The sequence below is a fragment of the Balaenoptera borealis genome, assembly GCF_965194805.1.
Source record: "Balaenoptera borealis genome assembly, chromosome: 12".
NCBI lineage: Eukaryota > Metazoa > Chordata > Mammalia > Artiodactyla > Balaenopteridae > Balaenoptera > Balaenoptera borealis.
Genome location: NC_138869.1, coordinates 43,448,546 through 43,466,582, shown reverse-complemented (window position 1 = coordinate 43,466,582; position 18,037 = coordinate 43,448,546). Strand labels below are relative to the sequence as shown.

Below are 18,037 nucleotides of genomic sequence, written 5' to 3'. Positions count from 1 at the left end.
GCGTTGGCAGGCGGATTCTTAACCACTGCGCCAGCAGGGAAGTCCCCATTTTTTTTTTAAAGAATAAAGTGGGAGGCATCAGTCTAGTCAATTTCAAGACTTAGTATATGGCTATACTAATCAAGACTGTAGTATTCATGAAGGGATAGATGCATAAATCAATGGAAGAAACTAGAGTACCCAGAAGTAGACCCACACAAATATGCCCAACTGATTTTTAACAAAGATGCAAACACAAGTCAGTGGAAGAAAGATAAGTCTCTTCAGCAAATGGTATGGTGCAATTGGACAGCCCTAGGGAAAAGAAAAAAATAAAAGAACTCTGACCTAATTCTCATACATAATACAAATATTAACTCAAAATGGAGTCACAGACTTAAATGTAAAAGGTAAACTATAGATAAAACTTTTGGAAAAACATATTAGAAAATCTTTGGGATTGCAGGCTAGGTAAAGAGTTCTTAAGACCTGATGCCCCAAACACCCAAAACCCAATCCATAAAAGAAAAATTAACAAACTGGACTTCATCAAAATTTAAAATGTTTGCTCAAAAGACTCTGCTGAGAGGATGAAAAGACAAACTATAGACTGGAAGAAAATATTTGCAAACCACATATCTGACAAAGCACTAGTATCTAGAATAAAGGACTCTCAAAACTCAATAATAAAAAAACAAATAATCCAATTAGAAAATGGGCAAAACACATGAACAAACATTTCACCAAACAGGATATACATATAGCAAATGAGCACAGGAAAAGATGTTCAACATCTTCAGCTATTAGGAAAATACAAATTAAAATGAGATATCACTACACACCTATCAGAATGGCTAAAATTAAGAACAGTGACAACACCAAATGTTGGTGAGGATGCAGAGAAACTGGATCACTCATACATTGCTGGTGGAAATGTAAAATGATAGAGCTACTCTGAAAAAACTGTTTGGTAGTTTCTTTAAAAACTAACACGCATGGGACTTCCCTGGAGATCCAGTGGTTAAGACTCCACACTTCCACTTCAGGGTACACAGGTTTGATCCCTGATGGGCGAACTAAGATTCCACATGCTGATGCGGTGTGGCCAAAAAAACCCAAAAAAAAAAAAAAAAAAACCCCACTAAACATGCAACTACCACATGACTCAGCAATTATACTCCTGGGCATTTATCCCAGAGAAACGAAGACTGATTTTCTCAGAAAAACCTCTGTACATGAATGTTTATAGCATCTTTATTTATAATAGCCAAAAACTGAAAACAACCCAGATGTCCTTCAATGGATGAAAAGTTAAACATATTTGTAGTACATCCACACCATGGACTACTAAAAAGGAATGAACTATTTATATATGCAACAATCTGTATGAATCTCCAGAAAATTAGGTTGAGTTGAAAAAGCCAATCTGAAAAGTTTACATACTATATAGTTCCATTTATATAAGTCTTGAAATTACAGGCTTATAGAGTTCAGATTAGTGGTTGCTGGGGTGGTTAAGGACTGGAGTGGGGTAAGGGAAGTGAATGTGGCTATTAAAGGGCTACATGAAGGATCCTTGGCATGATGGAATTGTTCTGTATCTTGACTGTAACAATGTCAATATTCTGGTTGTGATATTGTACTATAATTTTACAATATATTACCTCTGTGGAAGAACTGAGTAAAGGGTACGTGGGATCCTTTTGTATTATTTATTTCTTTTTTTCCCTTTGTATTATTTCTTACAACTGTATGTGAATCTATAAGTATCTCAAAATAAAAAAATTTAATTTAAAAAATGCACAAAATTAAATGATGAATGCAAAGCATGAAAAAGACTTGCCAAATATGATAAGAAATTAATAACCTTAATAGGTCCAAAGGTTTTAGGGGTGGGGGAGTGACAGGTACAAACTATTGGGTGTAAGACAGGCTACAAGGATGTATTGTACAACTTGGGGAATACAGCCAATATTTTGTAATAACTGTAAATGGAGTGTAACCTTTAAAAATTGTATAAAAATCTTTAAAAATAATAAATTGGGGACTTCCCTGGTGGCACAGAGGTTAAGAATCCGCCTGCCGCAGTGGTTGAGAATCTGCCTGCTAATGCAGGGGACACGGGTTCGAGCCCTGGTCTGGGAAGATCCCACATGCCGCGGAGCAACTGGGCCCGTGAGCCACAACTACTGAGCCTGTGCATCTGGAGCTTGTGCTCCGCAACAAGAGAGGCCGCGATAGTGAGAGGCCCACGCACTGCGATGAAGAGTGGCCCCTGCTTGCCGCAATTAGAGAAAGCCCTTGCACAGAAACGAAGACCCAACACAGCCAAAAATAAATAAATAAATAAATAAATAATAAAAATAAAGGAATTCCTTTAAAAAAAAAAAAAAAAAAAAAAGAATCCGCCTGCCAATGCAGGGGACACGGGTTCAATCCCTGAACCGGTAAGATCCCACATGCTGCAGGGCAACTAAGCCCGTGCACCACAATTACTGAGCCTGCACTCTAGAGTTCGCGTGCAACAACTACTGAGCCCATGTCCTGCAACCACTGAAGCCCGCGCACCTAGAGCCCGTGCTCTGCAACAAGAGAAGCCACCACAATGAGAAGCCCGCGCACCGCAACAGAGTAGCCCCTGCTCGCGGCAACTAGAGAGAGCCCACGCTGCAACGAAGACCCAACACAGCCAAAAATAAATAAATAAAACAAAATAATAAATTCAAACATGTCCAAAGCTTTTATAAGTCAATAGAAAAACAAATGAGCAAAGAACACAAATAGGCATTTCACAAAGGAAAAATACAAACAGCTAATACGCATCAAAAAAATTAACCTCACCAAAAAAAAAAAAAAAAAAAAATTAACCTCACCAACAATTAAAAGCAAGAAAAATTAAAACAATGCAAATTTTTCACCCATCAGACTAGCAGAGATTGTAAATTAGATGCCACAGAGTCTGCTGGGAAGTAAGAGCTCTTATACTATTGACAGGAATAGAAAATGACAGACTTTTATAGGAGGGCCATTTAGTAAAATGCATTAAAAACCATTTTAAAAAGTACATACCTTCAAAAAAAAAGTACATACCTTTAATCATACTAATTTCAAGTCTAGACATTTATCCTAAGAAAATAATCAGGAACACATGCAGAGACTTATTTACAAAGATCTTCACTATGTCATATAATTTGTCATGTCCCCAGATAAGGGATTATTGGGTAAATGACAGCCATGTATTGAAATAAAATATAGAAAATGACGCCTGAGAAAAAAAATCACAAAAATATTGTGACATATCAAATGAAAAAAGCTGGTTACAAAACTATTGCAATATGTGACCCCAATTTTATTTCAAAAGATAACTTTTTTTAATACACGTTTACCAAAAAGACTAGAAGAATTCACACAGAAAGCATAACAGTGGGGTGGTATCATGGGTGATAAATACATTGTTTTCTGTGTGCTTCTCTGCATTACCAAAATTTTTCTAGCAAAGACTGTGTGTTAAATTGCTTCAGCCATTAGAAGAAAAAAGCAGTAACACTTTTTTAAAAAGGAGCCCTGTGTGGTAAGGCAGGCAGTCAGTTCACACCCTTGGCCTGGGAACAAGCCAGACACTTAAAGGGCACTGAGCCTTTGGGCAAATGGCAGAGACATAACATGTTAGGCAGGAGCAGCCTCCCTTCCACCTCTGATGAGACATGACTCACCTTTCAGAGTTCCTGAAGTAGCTGCTAATAAGGGTGGATAAGTCTGAGCTGACCCGTCACAGGTGTGACATTTGGTTGATTTGTTACACTGTCCTGGTTCTTGATTCTACTACGATTGCTTCCATGTTCCTGAAAACCTTGAAACTGTTTTGCACACCTGACCTGAAGTCTTTATAAAGGGTGAAAGGACATAAATATCCACACAAAATTGTATACCCAATGGAAAAAGCTAGCCACCTCCCCCCAAATCATATCCCCCCACCCCAGATCACACCCTCACCTGTAACAAGCACTTGATCCGTTCTCCAGGGGTCATAATTCCCGTGGTGAATACACCAGATAACATCCCAGCTGCAAATAGTTGGGGGTAGCTGTATTGAAAACAAAAACAAGAGGCAAGAACCTGTGACTAACCACCCAGAACAGAGGCAATCCCAGCAAAGAGAACTTTGAAAGAAAAAATAAGTACTTGGACTGGGCAGAAGTCCAGCACAAATAAAGCATATTTCACACAAAATCCAAGTTCTAGGTATATTCTGACGTCAAATTTCCCAAGGCAGGGGTCTCAGTGCCAAGAGCAATATGAGCTTGGTCACGAGGCCCACATGCACACTCAGATGGTCTCACCCATGGGAGAAGTTTCCTCCCCGGCCTGCCATGCACAGTGACTATGGACGAGTTTCCAGACATCTCTGTGCCTTGATCTGTAAAGTTCAGGGTTGTTGTGGAAAAAAGCCTCTAACCCAGAATGTAGACCTCAGTCAACCCCAGTTCCCCTCCAATCTCGCCTCCTCTGGATCACCAAGGGCCTGAGAACATTTTAAGCCAAGATTCACAAAGGACAGAGGAACGGCTGTGGCCACTTCCACAGGCTAAGGGGCAGCCAAGCCAGTTGTGAGGAATGTGTCATAAGATGCTAGGAAGGGCCCAGTCAGGGATGGTACCCAGAGACATGATGGGTCCTGTGGCCTTCCATGCAGGGAATAGTCCCCCAGTGGCCAGAGATATGGATTCTTACCATGGCCCTCACAGAATGAACCACACTGAATATTTGGAGGAATTGGAGGCTCCTAGCGTCACTGCTTGTCCCACCTCTGGCATCTCCTTTTCTTTCTAAGATTAGCTATACCAGACTGGTCCGGAGGCAGTGGAGCACAGAGTTACAATTAGCATTTCAATAGTGTCCCCACAATTTAGCAAATGTTGTTGAAAAACTTCACTTTCTTGCCTGAGCCGCAGGCCCCTCCTAACCCCAAGCCTCTGACAGCTGAGCCTTCAGGCCTGTCCCACCCTACAAGGAGCCCAAAACCTGGAGGACAGATGTCAAATGGGGAAAGGGAGACATCCACTTCAGGTCCTTCCTTCCAGGCAGGGCACCAGTCTCAATGGCCCTGTTTTTTCCAGGCACTCACACAACTACCTCAGGCATGCAAGCCCAGCACACAAGCTGATTGTTCAACAGTCAGGAGACTTGCTTTCATGCATGGCCTCCTTTACAGTCTCAGTTCACACTGCTGTCCCCAAGAGGAGCCCTCTCAGCAATGAAACTTCCCCTCATGAGACCAACATCTATTCTTCCATGTATGCCCAGACCTTAGGCTGGACATACCTCCATCTCCCGGGACTGAGGACTTTCCTCTGAACAGGGTCTCTGTGTGTGCACAGGGTACCATGCAGACACCCTACGTGGGTGGCCCATTCTGCCACCCTTCACCCCCACACCAGGGAAGCATCTGTGAGTGCTGGACCCAAGGTCCTGGTAATGTTCCTTTCCATACCGTCCCCAAACACTACTGCAGGGAGTGGAAGGTCGCAGGGTTGACATTCAGGATTAAGAGCACGGCAGGATTATGGGGGCAGGGACCTGAGTGTCTCAACCTTTGCTTAAGCAGGAAGGGTGCTTCTCTGAGGACTGACACGATAGTACAGGGAATACAACCCACAGGCTGAAGTACTAGCAGTGAACCCACGGGGGTCCTTGTGCATGGCCCTTGTGAGCTGGCACATGAGCTAAAAGACCAGGTGCTCAGAGAGGACATGTGTCCATAGGACATTTGGACTACCAAGAGTCAAACACAGTTTCAAAAGGAAGCCCCACACACCCACATTTGGGGCCACCTGAGGCTTTTTATAGAAGCTGGTCACATTCAGAGGGTCACAAGGACTCCAAAAATAGAGTTTCACATTACGAGCATTTCTATCTACGTCCAGACCCTTACTCAGCCTGCTGTGGCCTGAAGTAGTGACAGAAAACAACCGCATGGCACCCTGGGCTGCCTCCCTTGAGCTCCTAATCCCAACCCTACCAGGGTCCTGTGCTGCCTGCAGCCCCTCCCAGGAGTTGTCAGCCTGCACAGCTCAGACTGAGTGTGCCTTGTCATCCCATGTTTCAACTCAGAATTCCCCTGCATCCCAAGAAGCCTGTTTTCATTAACTACTTTATAAATTCTGAACTATAATTCTGCCTCATCTGCCTCTTCATACCCAAATCTAACTTAAAGTTTACTGAAAGGAAATATACTAATTTATTTCACTTTAACAGAGAAACCAGGGACTTCCCTGGTGGCGCAGTGGTTAAGAATCCGCCTGCCAATGCAGGGGACACGGGTTCAAGCCCTGGTCCGGGAAGATCCCACATGCCGTGGAGCAACTAAGCCCATGCACCACAACTACTGAACCTGCTCTCTAGAGTCCGCAAGACACAACTACTGAGCCCGCGTGCCACAACTACTGAAGCCCGCACACCACAACTACGGAGCCCACGTGCCTAGAGCCCATGCTCTGCAACAAGAGAAGCCTCCGCAATGAGAAGCCCACACACTGCAAAGAAGAGTAGCCCCCGCTTGCCACAACTAGAGGAAGCCTGTGCACAGCAACAAAGACCCAATGCAGCCAAATTAATTAATTAATTAAATTTTTAAAAAAACCAGAGAAACCAATATCTGAAATAATTATATTAAAATGAAGTAAAACAAAAGTTGGAACCTTCCCTTCTCCCAACCAGGTGATGGGAAACAAGGCTGCTGCTGTCATTACTGCACCACCAGGTACCTTCGTGGCACACACATTTTAGCATTCAGACCTCCCAATGCTGTGGGGTTAAGCGATACTACCTCACAGAAGAAATTATGACAACCTAATAAGGGGGTGGGGGAGGGATCTGAGTTTTTCTTTTTCCCTTTTGGTTCACAGGGCAAAGGAAAACTCAAGTACCTCCCTCACGTGGAGCAACCAGGAGCTAGCCCTGGGGACCCAGGAGGACAGTCACTGCCTGTCAGCCAAGGTTCTTCCCCTTAACCTGTGTCACACCACCAAGCAGAACAGCATCGAGTCCTCCAAGCTTGTAAGTACTCACCTGAGCACATCCTCTGGGTGTTTTTGTTGCAGTTTCTTCCCCAAACCAAACCCAAAGAAGCACACGGCAAACATGGGGGTGACCCCAAGGATGGGGGCGGCCATGCCCCGATATAGACCCGTGATGCCCTGCAAGGAATCACAGAAGTGGAAGCTGTTTACAGACACAGCTAACTTTTACATCACTGAAACAGGGAAGCAGTGTGTCCTCTGACCTGTGGCCTCCTTCCTTCACCTCCCCTCCAAGCAAGGAGAGCTTTTAAAAGGAAGAATACTCCCACATTTATCAGAAACAGTTGTCTTCTCATACACTGCTGGAGAAACTGAAAACAGCTCCTATTCTGGAAGGCAATCTGGAAATATGTAGCTTACACTTTCATCAGAAAATTCTCTGTCTAGAAATGTATTCTAAGGAAATACTCAGATATAATAAAGAATGACATCAGGAATTTATTAAGTAGCAAGATTCTGGAATGAACCTAAAAATTCCCAAATAGGAGATTGAGACACATTATGGGAACTCCATAAATGGACGATCACATAGCCATAAAATCATGTTGTAACATGAGAAGAGACTACTAAGTGAAAAAAAAGCAGGCTACAGGGACTTCCCTGGTGGCGCAGTGGTTAAGAATCCGCCTAACAATGCAGGGGACACGGGTTCGATCCCTGGTTCGATCCCTGGTCCCGGAAAATCCCACATGTCGCAGAGCAACTAAGCCTGTGTGCCACAACTACTGAGCCTGCGCTCTAGAGCCCACAAGCCACAACTACTGAGCCTGCGTGCCTAGAGCCCATGCTCCGCAACAAGGGAAGCCACTGCAATGAGAAGCCCGCGCACCACAACAAAGAGTAACCCCCACTCGCCACAACCAGAGAAAGCCTGCATGCAGCAATGAAGACCCAATGCAGCCAAAAATAAACAAATAAATAAATAAATAAAGCAGGCTACAAAACAGAATGTACAATGTGATTTCTTTGGGGTGACATTAGAGGTGTAAGAAATTTTTGTATTTCCCAAGTATTAAGACATGAGGGGAGTTCCCTGGTGGCCTAGTGGTTAGGATTCCAGGCTTTCACTGCTGTGGCCCAGATTCAATCCTTGGTCGGGAAACTGAGATCCCTCAAGCCGCCCAGTGTGCACCCCCCAAAAAAAAGACATGGGGTTTTTACTGTTAAAGACAATAGCAAGACTGCACATCAATTTTCACTAGTACAGTTTGATAATGAAAGGAACTATGTAGTAGCCAATAAATAGACAAATAGATATCTCAACCAAACAAGTTAGTAAATCAAGGAAGAGGAAGATCTGAGACCAAGGGTTTGGCCCAAGAGATGAAGGGGATTTCCAGGATGGTGTCTGGTACAGTGGGCCTGGGAAGAAACCAGTCTACATGGGAGTATAAGGATAGAGGACTCCAGGAGGAGTTTGTTTTTTCCAAGAAGAACAAAGCAAAACAATAAACATTGTAACAACAGATTATAACTGTTTAGGCAGTGTGGAAAACCAAACAAAAAGGTATTCTACAGAGCATTTAGGGTACAGGATGACAGGGGCAGAGATTCAAAGAAACACAAGCAAAAGAAACTGATGCAATTTTTAACCCAACCTCAAGAAAAACAAAGAGTTTACAAGAAATGAAATGCACATCATAGAACATTACTTAGTTAACAGAGAAAAACATATATAAAGTTGTAATCATGAAAACACTGAATTGTACTAAACCACAAAGTATGATAAAATTACATGGGCAGGGCAGAAAGGTGATAAGGAATGCAAGAGTTAAAATCATCTCACAAATAGGTAGCTAAAACACATTTTTTTCTCTTTTTTTTAATTGGAGTATAATTGCTTTACAATGTTGTGTTAGTTTTATTTTATTTTTTAAATAAATAAATAAATTTATTTATTTATTTATTTATTTATTTTTGGCTGCGTTGGGTCTTCATTGCTGCGCGTGGGCTTTCTCTAGCTGTGGTGAGCAGGGGCTACTCTTTGTTGCCGTGTGCAGGCTCCTCATTGCGGTGGCTTCCCTTGTTGCGGAGCACGGGCTCTAGGTGCACGGGCTTCAGTAGTGGTGGCTCACAGGCTCTAGAGCGCAGGCTCAGTAGTTGTGGCGCATGGGCTTAGCTGCTCCACAGCATGTGGGATCTTCCCGGACCAGGGCTTGAACCCGTGTCCCCTGCATTGGCAGGTGGATTCTTAACCACTGCACCACCAGGGAAGTCCCTGTGTTAGTTTTAAAACACATTTTTAAATGTATAAAATATACGTGTGCATCTAGGTAGAAAACAGCATTAACAACTGAGAGAGCTGAAAGTAACCTCTAGAGAATTGGGGTGGGAGGGCTACTTTGTTACAAGTCCTTCAGTAGCAAACTAAGTGCTTGTATAATTTTAATACAAATAAGGGATAATTTTTAAAACAAAACACAAAAAAACGTTACAGTTGCTCCCTACATAAAGTAGCAGGAGAAACAGGGTGGAGTTGCACACTGACAGTGTCCACAGACCTAGGCTGGAGAACCTGCCTCGCTACAGACCCTGGCCATTCACAACCCATCTTTTTTCCAGAACTCAAGGGGCACAACTGTACCCGTCAGTACTCCTCCCAGATCCTGCAAAGGTCTAGCACTGCTACAGGCTGTAAGCAGACTCTCCAAGGACAAAGTGCAGAGGAGGTAAATAGGAAAGGTTAATAGGAAGAGAAGGTTCTGAGAAGGATCAGCAAAAGCAGCATGTGACAAAGCCCCCCAAAAGCCCCTCCCACAGCTTCCCACCTGGGCTGAGAGGATGCCCAAGGCCTGAGGGCCAAACCCATGCCTCCCAACAACTCCTCTAGCCTTCCTTCCACTGTCTGGCCTACCCAGTTCCATGCAGCACAACCAAGGCCTGTCTGGCAGCACCAGAAAGCAGAGAGCTCAATCTGGCACAGCAAAACCCAGAGACAAGCACAAATATAAACTAAGGAAGCCTATTCAACTCTGCAGGGAGTTGGGTTTATACGAGCCATTCTCATCAGGCCTCCAGCACCCAGCACACTGCCCAGGCGCTGAATAGGTCCTCAATAACATTTGCTGACCAAGAGGCATGAAATCCTGCCTCTCTGTAAAGGCAGAGAACTCTTAGCTGACTTGAAGCCCAAAGCCTCCACTGGACACTGATCAGACTCCATTCTGGGCTGATGAAAGGAAGAGAGCCTTACAGAATAAAAGGCAGCACTGTCTCACGCATGGGTGGTTGGGTAGACTCCACCTCAAAATCTTCCTCCCATGCCTGGGTCCTGCAGGAACCCTGGGAACAACTCTTCCTCCCAGACCGAGTCCATCACTCACCAGCATCCCCTCTTTATCTGGGTGACACATGCTTCTCAGTTTCTGTATATTTAATAAACACTATATATATATTTATTCATATTAGAGTTATATTTTAGGAAACAAAGGAAAAGTTCTCAACAAGGTCTTGTCACATATGTGCTAATGAAGTCAGTAATAAACATCACTAGTAATTAAAACTTTTTTAAAATCCCATGTTTTCACTTTAAGAAATATCTGAAAAATTACTATGTAATTCAATAACCTCAAACCAATTTAGTTTCCTTTAGTTAGTTTAGTCTAGGGGTTTGAAGACTCTGCTGGCCTCTTTCACTGTTCCTCAGACTGGCTGACTCTTCCTCCAGATTTTATGTGAACTTCTGACACTGATCCCTGTCAAACTGACTGCTCCAGATTTGCATTTTCTTCTATTTCATGTCTCCAACTATTCCTCATGAATTCCCTGTGGTCTAAATTCTGCCTTCCAAAAGAGAGAACCATTTTAGAACCATTTTATTAGCTTCAGTCATTCACATAAAACAGTAGCTGGAACTATCAAAGACTCCAGAGCGATGACAATAGGAGGGCATAGGATGGCACGGTGAGAGAGCCACAGCTGTGGGCTAGACCTCCAGCAGAACTACGCAAAGTCACCCTATCCCCCAGAGAAGTAACAAATCAACCCTGAGAATCTGTTCCTCTGAATAAGAGAAATGCCCAGCACCAAGATTCTGTACCTCTCTCATAAGAGTCTTCCGGAAACAGTCAAAGGTCCCAGAATACATGGGAGGCTGTCCAGGCAAACTTGGGGGCTGCGTCTGCAGTCGGACCTGAAACCAGAAGTTAAAATACAGTCATTTCCCAGAATCAGAACTGCCTGTCGGCAGCGATGGCCCAACTGTCTGCTAAACTCTTAACAGAGAAAGCTGCACCTCTGTGCACGTCTTCAGCATTCACTTTATCTGCTGGATTCAGACTTCTCTTTCCTCCAGTTTATTCAAACCCTGTACGCACAAGTCATTAGTAGCATGCTTTTGGAGAGAGTGACAGTTCCTCTGATTTCCTCAGCCACTTACTTTTGCTATTTATTTCTTATCTAATGGATCCCACAATGATCCAGTGGAATAGGTACTACCAGTTTACAAATGAGGAGGCTGGGTTTAGTGAGTTCAAATCATGTGCCAATGAATGCAAAGCTCAGTTCAGCTCTAGGCACTCTCCACATCCATTTGAAGTGCCTTGCCGGTGGTTAGGTAAGGTGCTCAACAAAGATATTTTGGAGTGAGGTGGATTTGACCCTACTTTTCTTGGTCCTCATCCTTCTCCACCATTTGGTGTATCCAATGCTTCAAACTGTCTCTCTCTTTAAACCTCCCTTCTTGGTACTCCTTCCTTTGTCTCCTTTTCTACCCCAGGCATCCTCCAAGTCTAAGTACCCTACTCATCTGTTCCACTATCCCTTTCAGAAAACTCAGATTCCAGGGCTTCAGCTTCTGCTCAGTGATGACTTTTACTCAGCCATCTTCAGACCTTCTCTCCCCACCTTTTGGGGTACATTTCAAACTGCCTGGAGAAGCTCTCCCTACTCAAATCACCTCCAGAATCTCATCCTTTTGATGAATCACCCGTTTGTGCCAAAGCCATCAGGCTACCCTCCTTCTCAGGATTTGAAACTCTAGCATCTGATCACTTCTTGTTACTTCTCCTGCTCTTATTCACATGAGCACCAAGGCTTTTGGAGAGTTCCTTCAAGATTCTTCCAGAATCCTAATTTCTTCCTCTCTCCATCTGAAGTCTTCTCCTAGGCCAAGTCCTCACCTATTCTTACCCAGTGTGATGGTTTTCAAATATGCCCACTAACTCTTTGATACTCTTCCCCTTCAAAAGTTAATCCTAATTCCCCTTCCCTTGGATGTGGGCCAGACTCAGTGACTCACTTCTATCGAACAGAATGTAGTGGTTTTGATGCTATGTGACTTCTCCAAGGCTAGGTGACAGAAAGGTCAGCTTCTGCCTGTCTTCATCTCTGGTTATTTGCTTTGGGGAAAGTCAGCCACCATGTTATGAGGATACTCAAGCAGCCTGAAGAGGTCACGTGTGGAGGAAAGAAGGCCTCCTGACAACAGCCAGCACTAACTGCCAGTGTGTGAATGAACCACACAGAAGCCAATCCTTCATATTAGTACAGTCCTGGCCAACATCTTTTTGTTGCTTTTGGTTGAAGGAGAGTGTCTTTGGTTCAGTATTGGGTTTTTTTAAACAGCTTTATTAAGATATAATTCGTATACCATAAAATTCACCCATTTAAAGTATACAGTTAAGTGTGTCTTAGTGTATTTGCAGAGTTGTGCAACCTTCATTATAATCAGTTTTAGAATATTTTCATCACCCCAGAAAGAAACACCACACCCATTAGTAGTCACTCCCCATTCCCCTCTCCTCTCAGCCCCTAGCAATTACTAATATAGCTTCCATCTCTATGGATTTGCCTATTCTGTATATTTCATATAAATAAATCATACAATATGTGGTCTTTCACACTTGGCTTCTTTTACTTAGCATAATGTGTTCAAAGTTCATCTATGTTGTAGAATATATCAGTCCTTCATTCCTTTTTATGGGTAAGTAATATTCCTCTGTACAAATATACCATGTTTTGTTTATCTGCTCATCAGATAATAACAAATTACATTTTTTCCACTTTTATTATTATGAATAATGGTGCTATAAACTTTTGTGTGCAGGTTTTTGTGTGGATATTATGTTTTCAATTCTCTTGGATATTATATTATCCAAGCATAATTGTATTGGTCAAGATTCTCCAGAGAAATAGAACCAACAGGATATGTAGATTTATTTATTTGTTTGTTTGTTATAAGGAATTGGCTCACACAATTATGGAGGCAGACAAATCCTAAGACATGCAATCAGTAAGCTGGAGACCCAGGAAAGTCAATGGGATAGTTCTAGTTCAAGTCTGAAGACCTGAGAACCAGGAGAGCTGATGGTCCAAGTCCCAGTTCAAAAGCTGGCAGAGAAACTAACACAACATTGTAAAGCAATTATACTCCAATAAAGATGTTAAAAAAAAAAAAAAAAAGCTGGCAGGCTCAAGACCCAAGAAGAGCCAATGCTTCAGTTTGAGTCCAAAGGCAGGAAAAGACCAATGTCCCAGCTCAATCAGTCAGGAGGGAGGAGTTCAGCTTTTTGTTCTATTGAGGCCTTCAACTGACTGGATGAGGGCCACCCACATTAGGGAGGGCAGTCTACTTTACTTAGTTTACCTTAAATGCTAATCTCATCCAAAAACACCCTCACAGATACACCCAGTATAATGTTTGACCAATATCTGAACACCCCACAGCCCAGCTGACACATAAAATTAACCATCACAGGAGAATTGCTGGGTCATATGCTAACTCTATGTTTAACCTTTTGAGGAACTGCCAGACTGTTTTCCAAAGAGCATTGTATGAATGTTCCAGTTTCTCCACATCCCCATCATCTGTTATTTATTTATTTTTAATTATAGCCATCATAGTGGGTGTTAGGTGGTATCTCACTGTGATTTTTATTTATATTTTCATGATGGATAATGATGTAGAATATTTTTCATGTGTTTATTGGCCATTTGCATATCTTCTTTGGAGAAATGTCTATTCAGATCCTTTGCCCATTTTTTTCCTTAACAATTTTATTTTATTTTATTTTATTTTTTATTTCTTTATTTTTTTGGCTGCACGGCATGGCATGCGGAACTTCCCTGCCCAGGGATCAAACCCGCGCCCCCTGCAGTGAAGGCACGGAGTCTTAACCACTGGACCACCAGGGAAATCCCCAGTTTTTGTTTTTGTTTTTGTTTTTTACTGTCATAAAATACACATAAAATTTACCATCTCAACCATTTTTAAGTGTATAGTTCAGTGATATTAAATACATTCATAACGTTGTGCAACCATCACCACCATCCAGAATTCTTTTTGTCTTATAAAACTGAATTAGTTTACTAGTTAGTAAATTAGTTCACTTAGCCTAATGTTTTCAGTATTCATCCATGTGGTTGCAAGGTCAGAATTTCCTTCTTTTTAAGGCTGAATAACACCCCATTGTATGTATATGCCACATTTTGCTTATTCATTCTTCCATTTGTGGACACTTGGGTTGCTCCCATGTTTCAGCTATTGTGAATAATGCTGCTATGAACAGGGGTGTACAAATATCTGTTCAAGACCCTGCTTTCAATTCTTTTGGGTTTATATCCAGAAATGGAATTGCTGGATCATATAGTAATCCTATTCTTAATTTTTTGAGGAACTGGCATACTGTTTTCCACAGTCACTGTACAATTTTACATTCCCAAAAACAGTGCACAAGAGTTCCGAGGTCTCCACATCCTTGCCTAATAATAACACTTATTATTATTATTTTTTTTTGGCCGTGCTGTGCGGCATGCAGGATCCTAGCTCCCCGACGAGGGATGGAACCGTGCCCACTGCAGTGGAAGTCCGGAGTCCCAGCCACTGGACCACCAGGGAAGTCCCTATTGTTGTTTTAAGCCACTAAGTTTTGGGATAAGTTGTTACACCGCCAGAGATAACTGATACACCCAGTTATATACTTCTGCAGTCTTTTTCCTTGTTATTTTTCCTGCTCTGAGTTCTGCTTCCTAATCCTTCTCGGGTTGCTATCATACTAACTTTTCCGAGACACCATTTTCATCCTGCTGTTCCTCTATTTCTTTAAATTTCTCATTCCTGATTTTGTTAGGGCCTTATGTCCCACACTAAGGAACTCACTCTCTAGGCAATGGAGGTGACATGCATATCTGAGGAGTTTATAGGACACAACAGCAGAAATGTCCAGAGGCTCCCACTGCTTTGCATCCAAAATCCCTTATTTGGTCTTCAGATCCTCCATGGTCAGGCACAACCTGTCCAAGTTAGTAGAGAGAGAGAAATGGACCAAAACTTCTGACTGATATCTTTTTGTGATTTTGTATAAATCTGTCTCATCATGACATCCGCCACCCAGGCCCAGCAAGAACATTAAAGTCCTCCATGGCTGGTCTTATTTTACAGCCTGCTCCCACTGTCAAGCCTATATCCACCTTCACTCCTGCCTTCCCCCTACCCAGAATGTCTGGGTCTCCCTACTTCTCCAGTCAGAACTCAGCCAGCCCTTCATCACCTGCCATAAAGCCTTTCCAAACTGAAGTGCTGCACCTCTTGCCTTCCCAGACCACAGTTAGTCACCTTGGACCTCTGAAAGTGCCTCTAGGCCAAGCTTTGACTGGAGGCCATCTGGCTCTGAGGTCAAAAGGACAGTAGTCGGCACTTTGTGGTTTTGGCTTAAGCTAAAAGGAGACTTTCTGGCTATTAAAAATGCAGTGAGCATTTTCAGTCATTTCCATTTCAGTACAGAGACCCTCGGGCCCTTCCTGGGAATGACATCTGATTGGGGAGGAAGGGCAAGAGGATATGGAGGTAGGAGCAACATTTGTATTAGGGAGCAACAGAGTTTCGTTTTTCTTTAAAGAGAGGCCCCAGATGCCTAGAACTAACAAGATCAAGAGTAGAAAGAGAGGGACTTCCCTGGTGGCTCAGTGATTGAGAATCCACCTGCCAATGCAGGGGACACGGGTTCAAGCCCTGCTCTGGGAAGACCCCACATGCCGCAGAGCAACTAAGCCCGTGAGCCACAACTACTGAGCCTGCGCTCTAGAGCCCGCGATCCACAACTACTGAAGCCCGCGTGCCTAGAGCCAGCCACCGCAATGAGAAGCCCGCACACTGCAACGAAGAGTAGCCCCGCTCGCCGTAACTAGAGAAAGCCCGCGTGCAGCAACAAAGACCCAAAGCAGCCAAAAATAAATAAATAAAATAAAAAGAAATTAAAAAAAAAAAAAAAACGAGTAGAAAGAGAGGCCAGACAATTCTTCTCCCTCACATCAGTGCTGCTTAGAACGACAACTGTCTGGGAAGCCCTAACACACATGGCATTTACCAATTACTGAACAAACATCTGATTTTGTGTTTCACAGTGCCCAAACCAGCCCAGTTGCTTTAATCCTGGTCCTGTGATAGAATGACCCCAGATCCTCTCCTAGATGAAAGGCAGCAAAGAGCTTGCTGCCCAAACTTGCCTGGAGAATGTCCCCAAAGCAATTTCCCTGTGGAGGAAACCCAATCCTACATTCCAATAAGTCTCCTACGCAGGCTTCATGCCTGCTCCCTACAGGCTCACCCTGGCCATGATCTGTCAATTTCCTCCAAGTGTGTGCAGAAATAAGGTTAGAAAACTAGGATGAAGCTTTGAATGCTAAGTCACAGGGTATGGACTTTGGTCTCCAGCAAGCCTTGCTTAAAGTGTTGCAGGGGAAAGAGTTGATGCATAATGTGAGGATAAGTAGGGAACAAGCCCTGATGAGTTTCCCCCTTCCTGGAGCCTCAATCTGACCATGGCTTCCTCACCAGGTTGTTGTGGGGATCAGCCTTGCCCTGGGAAAGCTGATCACTTGCTTTCCCTGGAAGGAGCTCAGTTACTGAGGACATCATCGCTTCCCACAGGAGGCCATTCAGGCTAACATGGGGTGACAGGCTGAAGGTGGTCAAGAAAGGTTCAGAGGAGATAGTGATGGAGCACTCTGGGCCCAGAGGAATGTGTCAAAAGACATGTCTGGAATAACCTTGCCTCAGTCTTCAGCTCTATTCCTGAAGCGGGATTTACAGATGCCTTTTTCAACCTTGCTGATAATGTTAGGGTTTTCAGAAGTCAGAGCTTTGGGGCGGTGCTTTTTCTTTACCATCCTCAAAGAAGTGGTGCCAGATCAGAAGAGGCTTCCGAACAGAGAACTTTTTTTTAAATCAAGAGCCCTTGGTAGGCGGTTAGAGGCTGCTCACTCTGCAACGTCCAGCTCTCTGGGGTGCAGGAACAGTTTCCCCGACCCCCGAAAGGGAGATTCCCTAGACTTCTCACGGAAGCTCCCACGGGCCCCGCTTCTATCCCAGACCGAGCCTCGTGGGAGACCCTACCTTCCGCGCCCTGCCCGGGCCTCCTCCCTCCAGCCCGCGCCCCAGCATCCTCGCACCTTGACCGTGTCCAGCGGGTGCCCCACGAACACCAGGCACATGCCTCCAAAGCCGCCGGCCAGCAGGTTCTTGAGCGGGCTAATGGGCTTCGCCTGGTCTGCCATGGTCCGTCCGTCAGTCACCGTTTCTGTCGGTTCCCGGCGGCCCCGCTGCACTGCCCCAGCCGCGGCGCCGGCGCCGCCGACCTTTCACCCACTTTCGGGTGGGCGGGGCATGAGCCCGGGGCAGGTCGGGAGGAGGGCCTAGACCGCCTGCCAGGCCCGGCTTCCGCCGAGGAGAGGTGCTTCCGGCCGCAGCCCGCCTCCATGGGCGCGGCTTAAGGGAGCGGGGCGGGCCCGGACGCCTCGTGGGCGGTGTTTAGGAGTGGCGGCGGGTGGTGGATTTACTCCTCCAGGAGGTCTTACCGGACTAGAGTGTTTCCTCCCTTAAGCTCCCGTTCCTCCACTCCGCAGAAGTCGACTGCGCTCTGCTATGTGACAGGCGCCCTTCAGGTGCTTGAGGCACAGCTGTTAGCACAGCACATAGGTCCCTGTTCTTGTGGAGCTTACAGGCCATAACAAAGATAAATAAGTGAAAAATGCATACTGTA

At 44.2% G+C, this 18,037-nt stretch overlaps 1 protein-coding gene across 1 annotated transcript in view; it reads right to left on the bottom strand.

Moving 5' to 3' along the window:
• Nucleotides 1-17,728, bottom strand: part of SLC25A20 (solute carrier family 25 member 20) — a 31,750-nt gene extending 14,022 nt beyond the window's left edge. Inside the window, exons 1-4 of the mRNA XM_082344991.1 lie at nt 17,448-17,728; nt 11,098-11,190; nt 7,048-7,175; nt 3,973-4,063 (exon numbers count right to left, since the gene is read on the bottom strand). Coding sequence (XP_082201117.1) covers nt 3,973-4,063; nt 7,048-7,175; nt 11,098-11,190; nt 17,448-17,552 — 417 coding nt within the window. The 5' untranslated portion in view covers nt 17,553-17,728. The remainder of the gene's footprint in view (nt 1-3,972; nt 4,064-7,047; nt 7,176-11,097; nt 11,191-17,447) is intronic.
• Between the last annotated feature and the right edge of the window lie 309 nt (nt 17,729-18,037).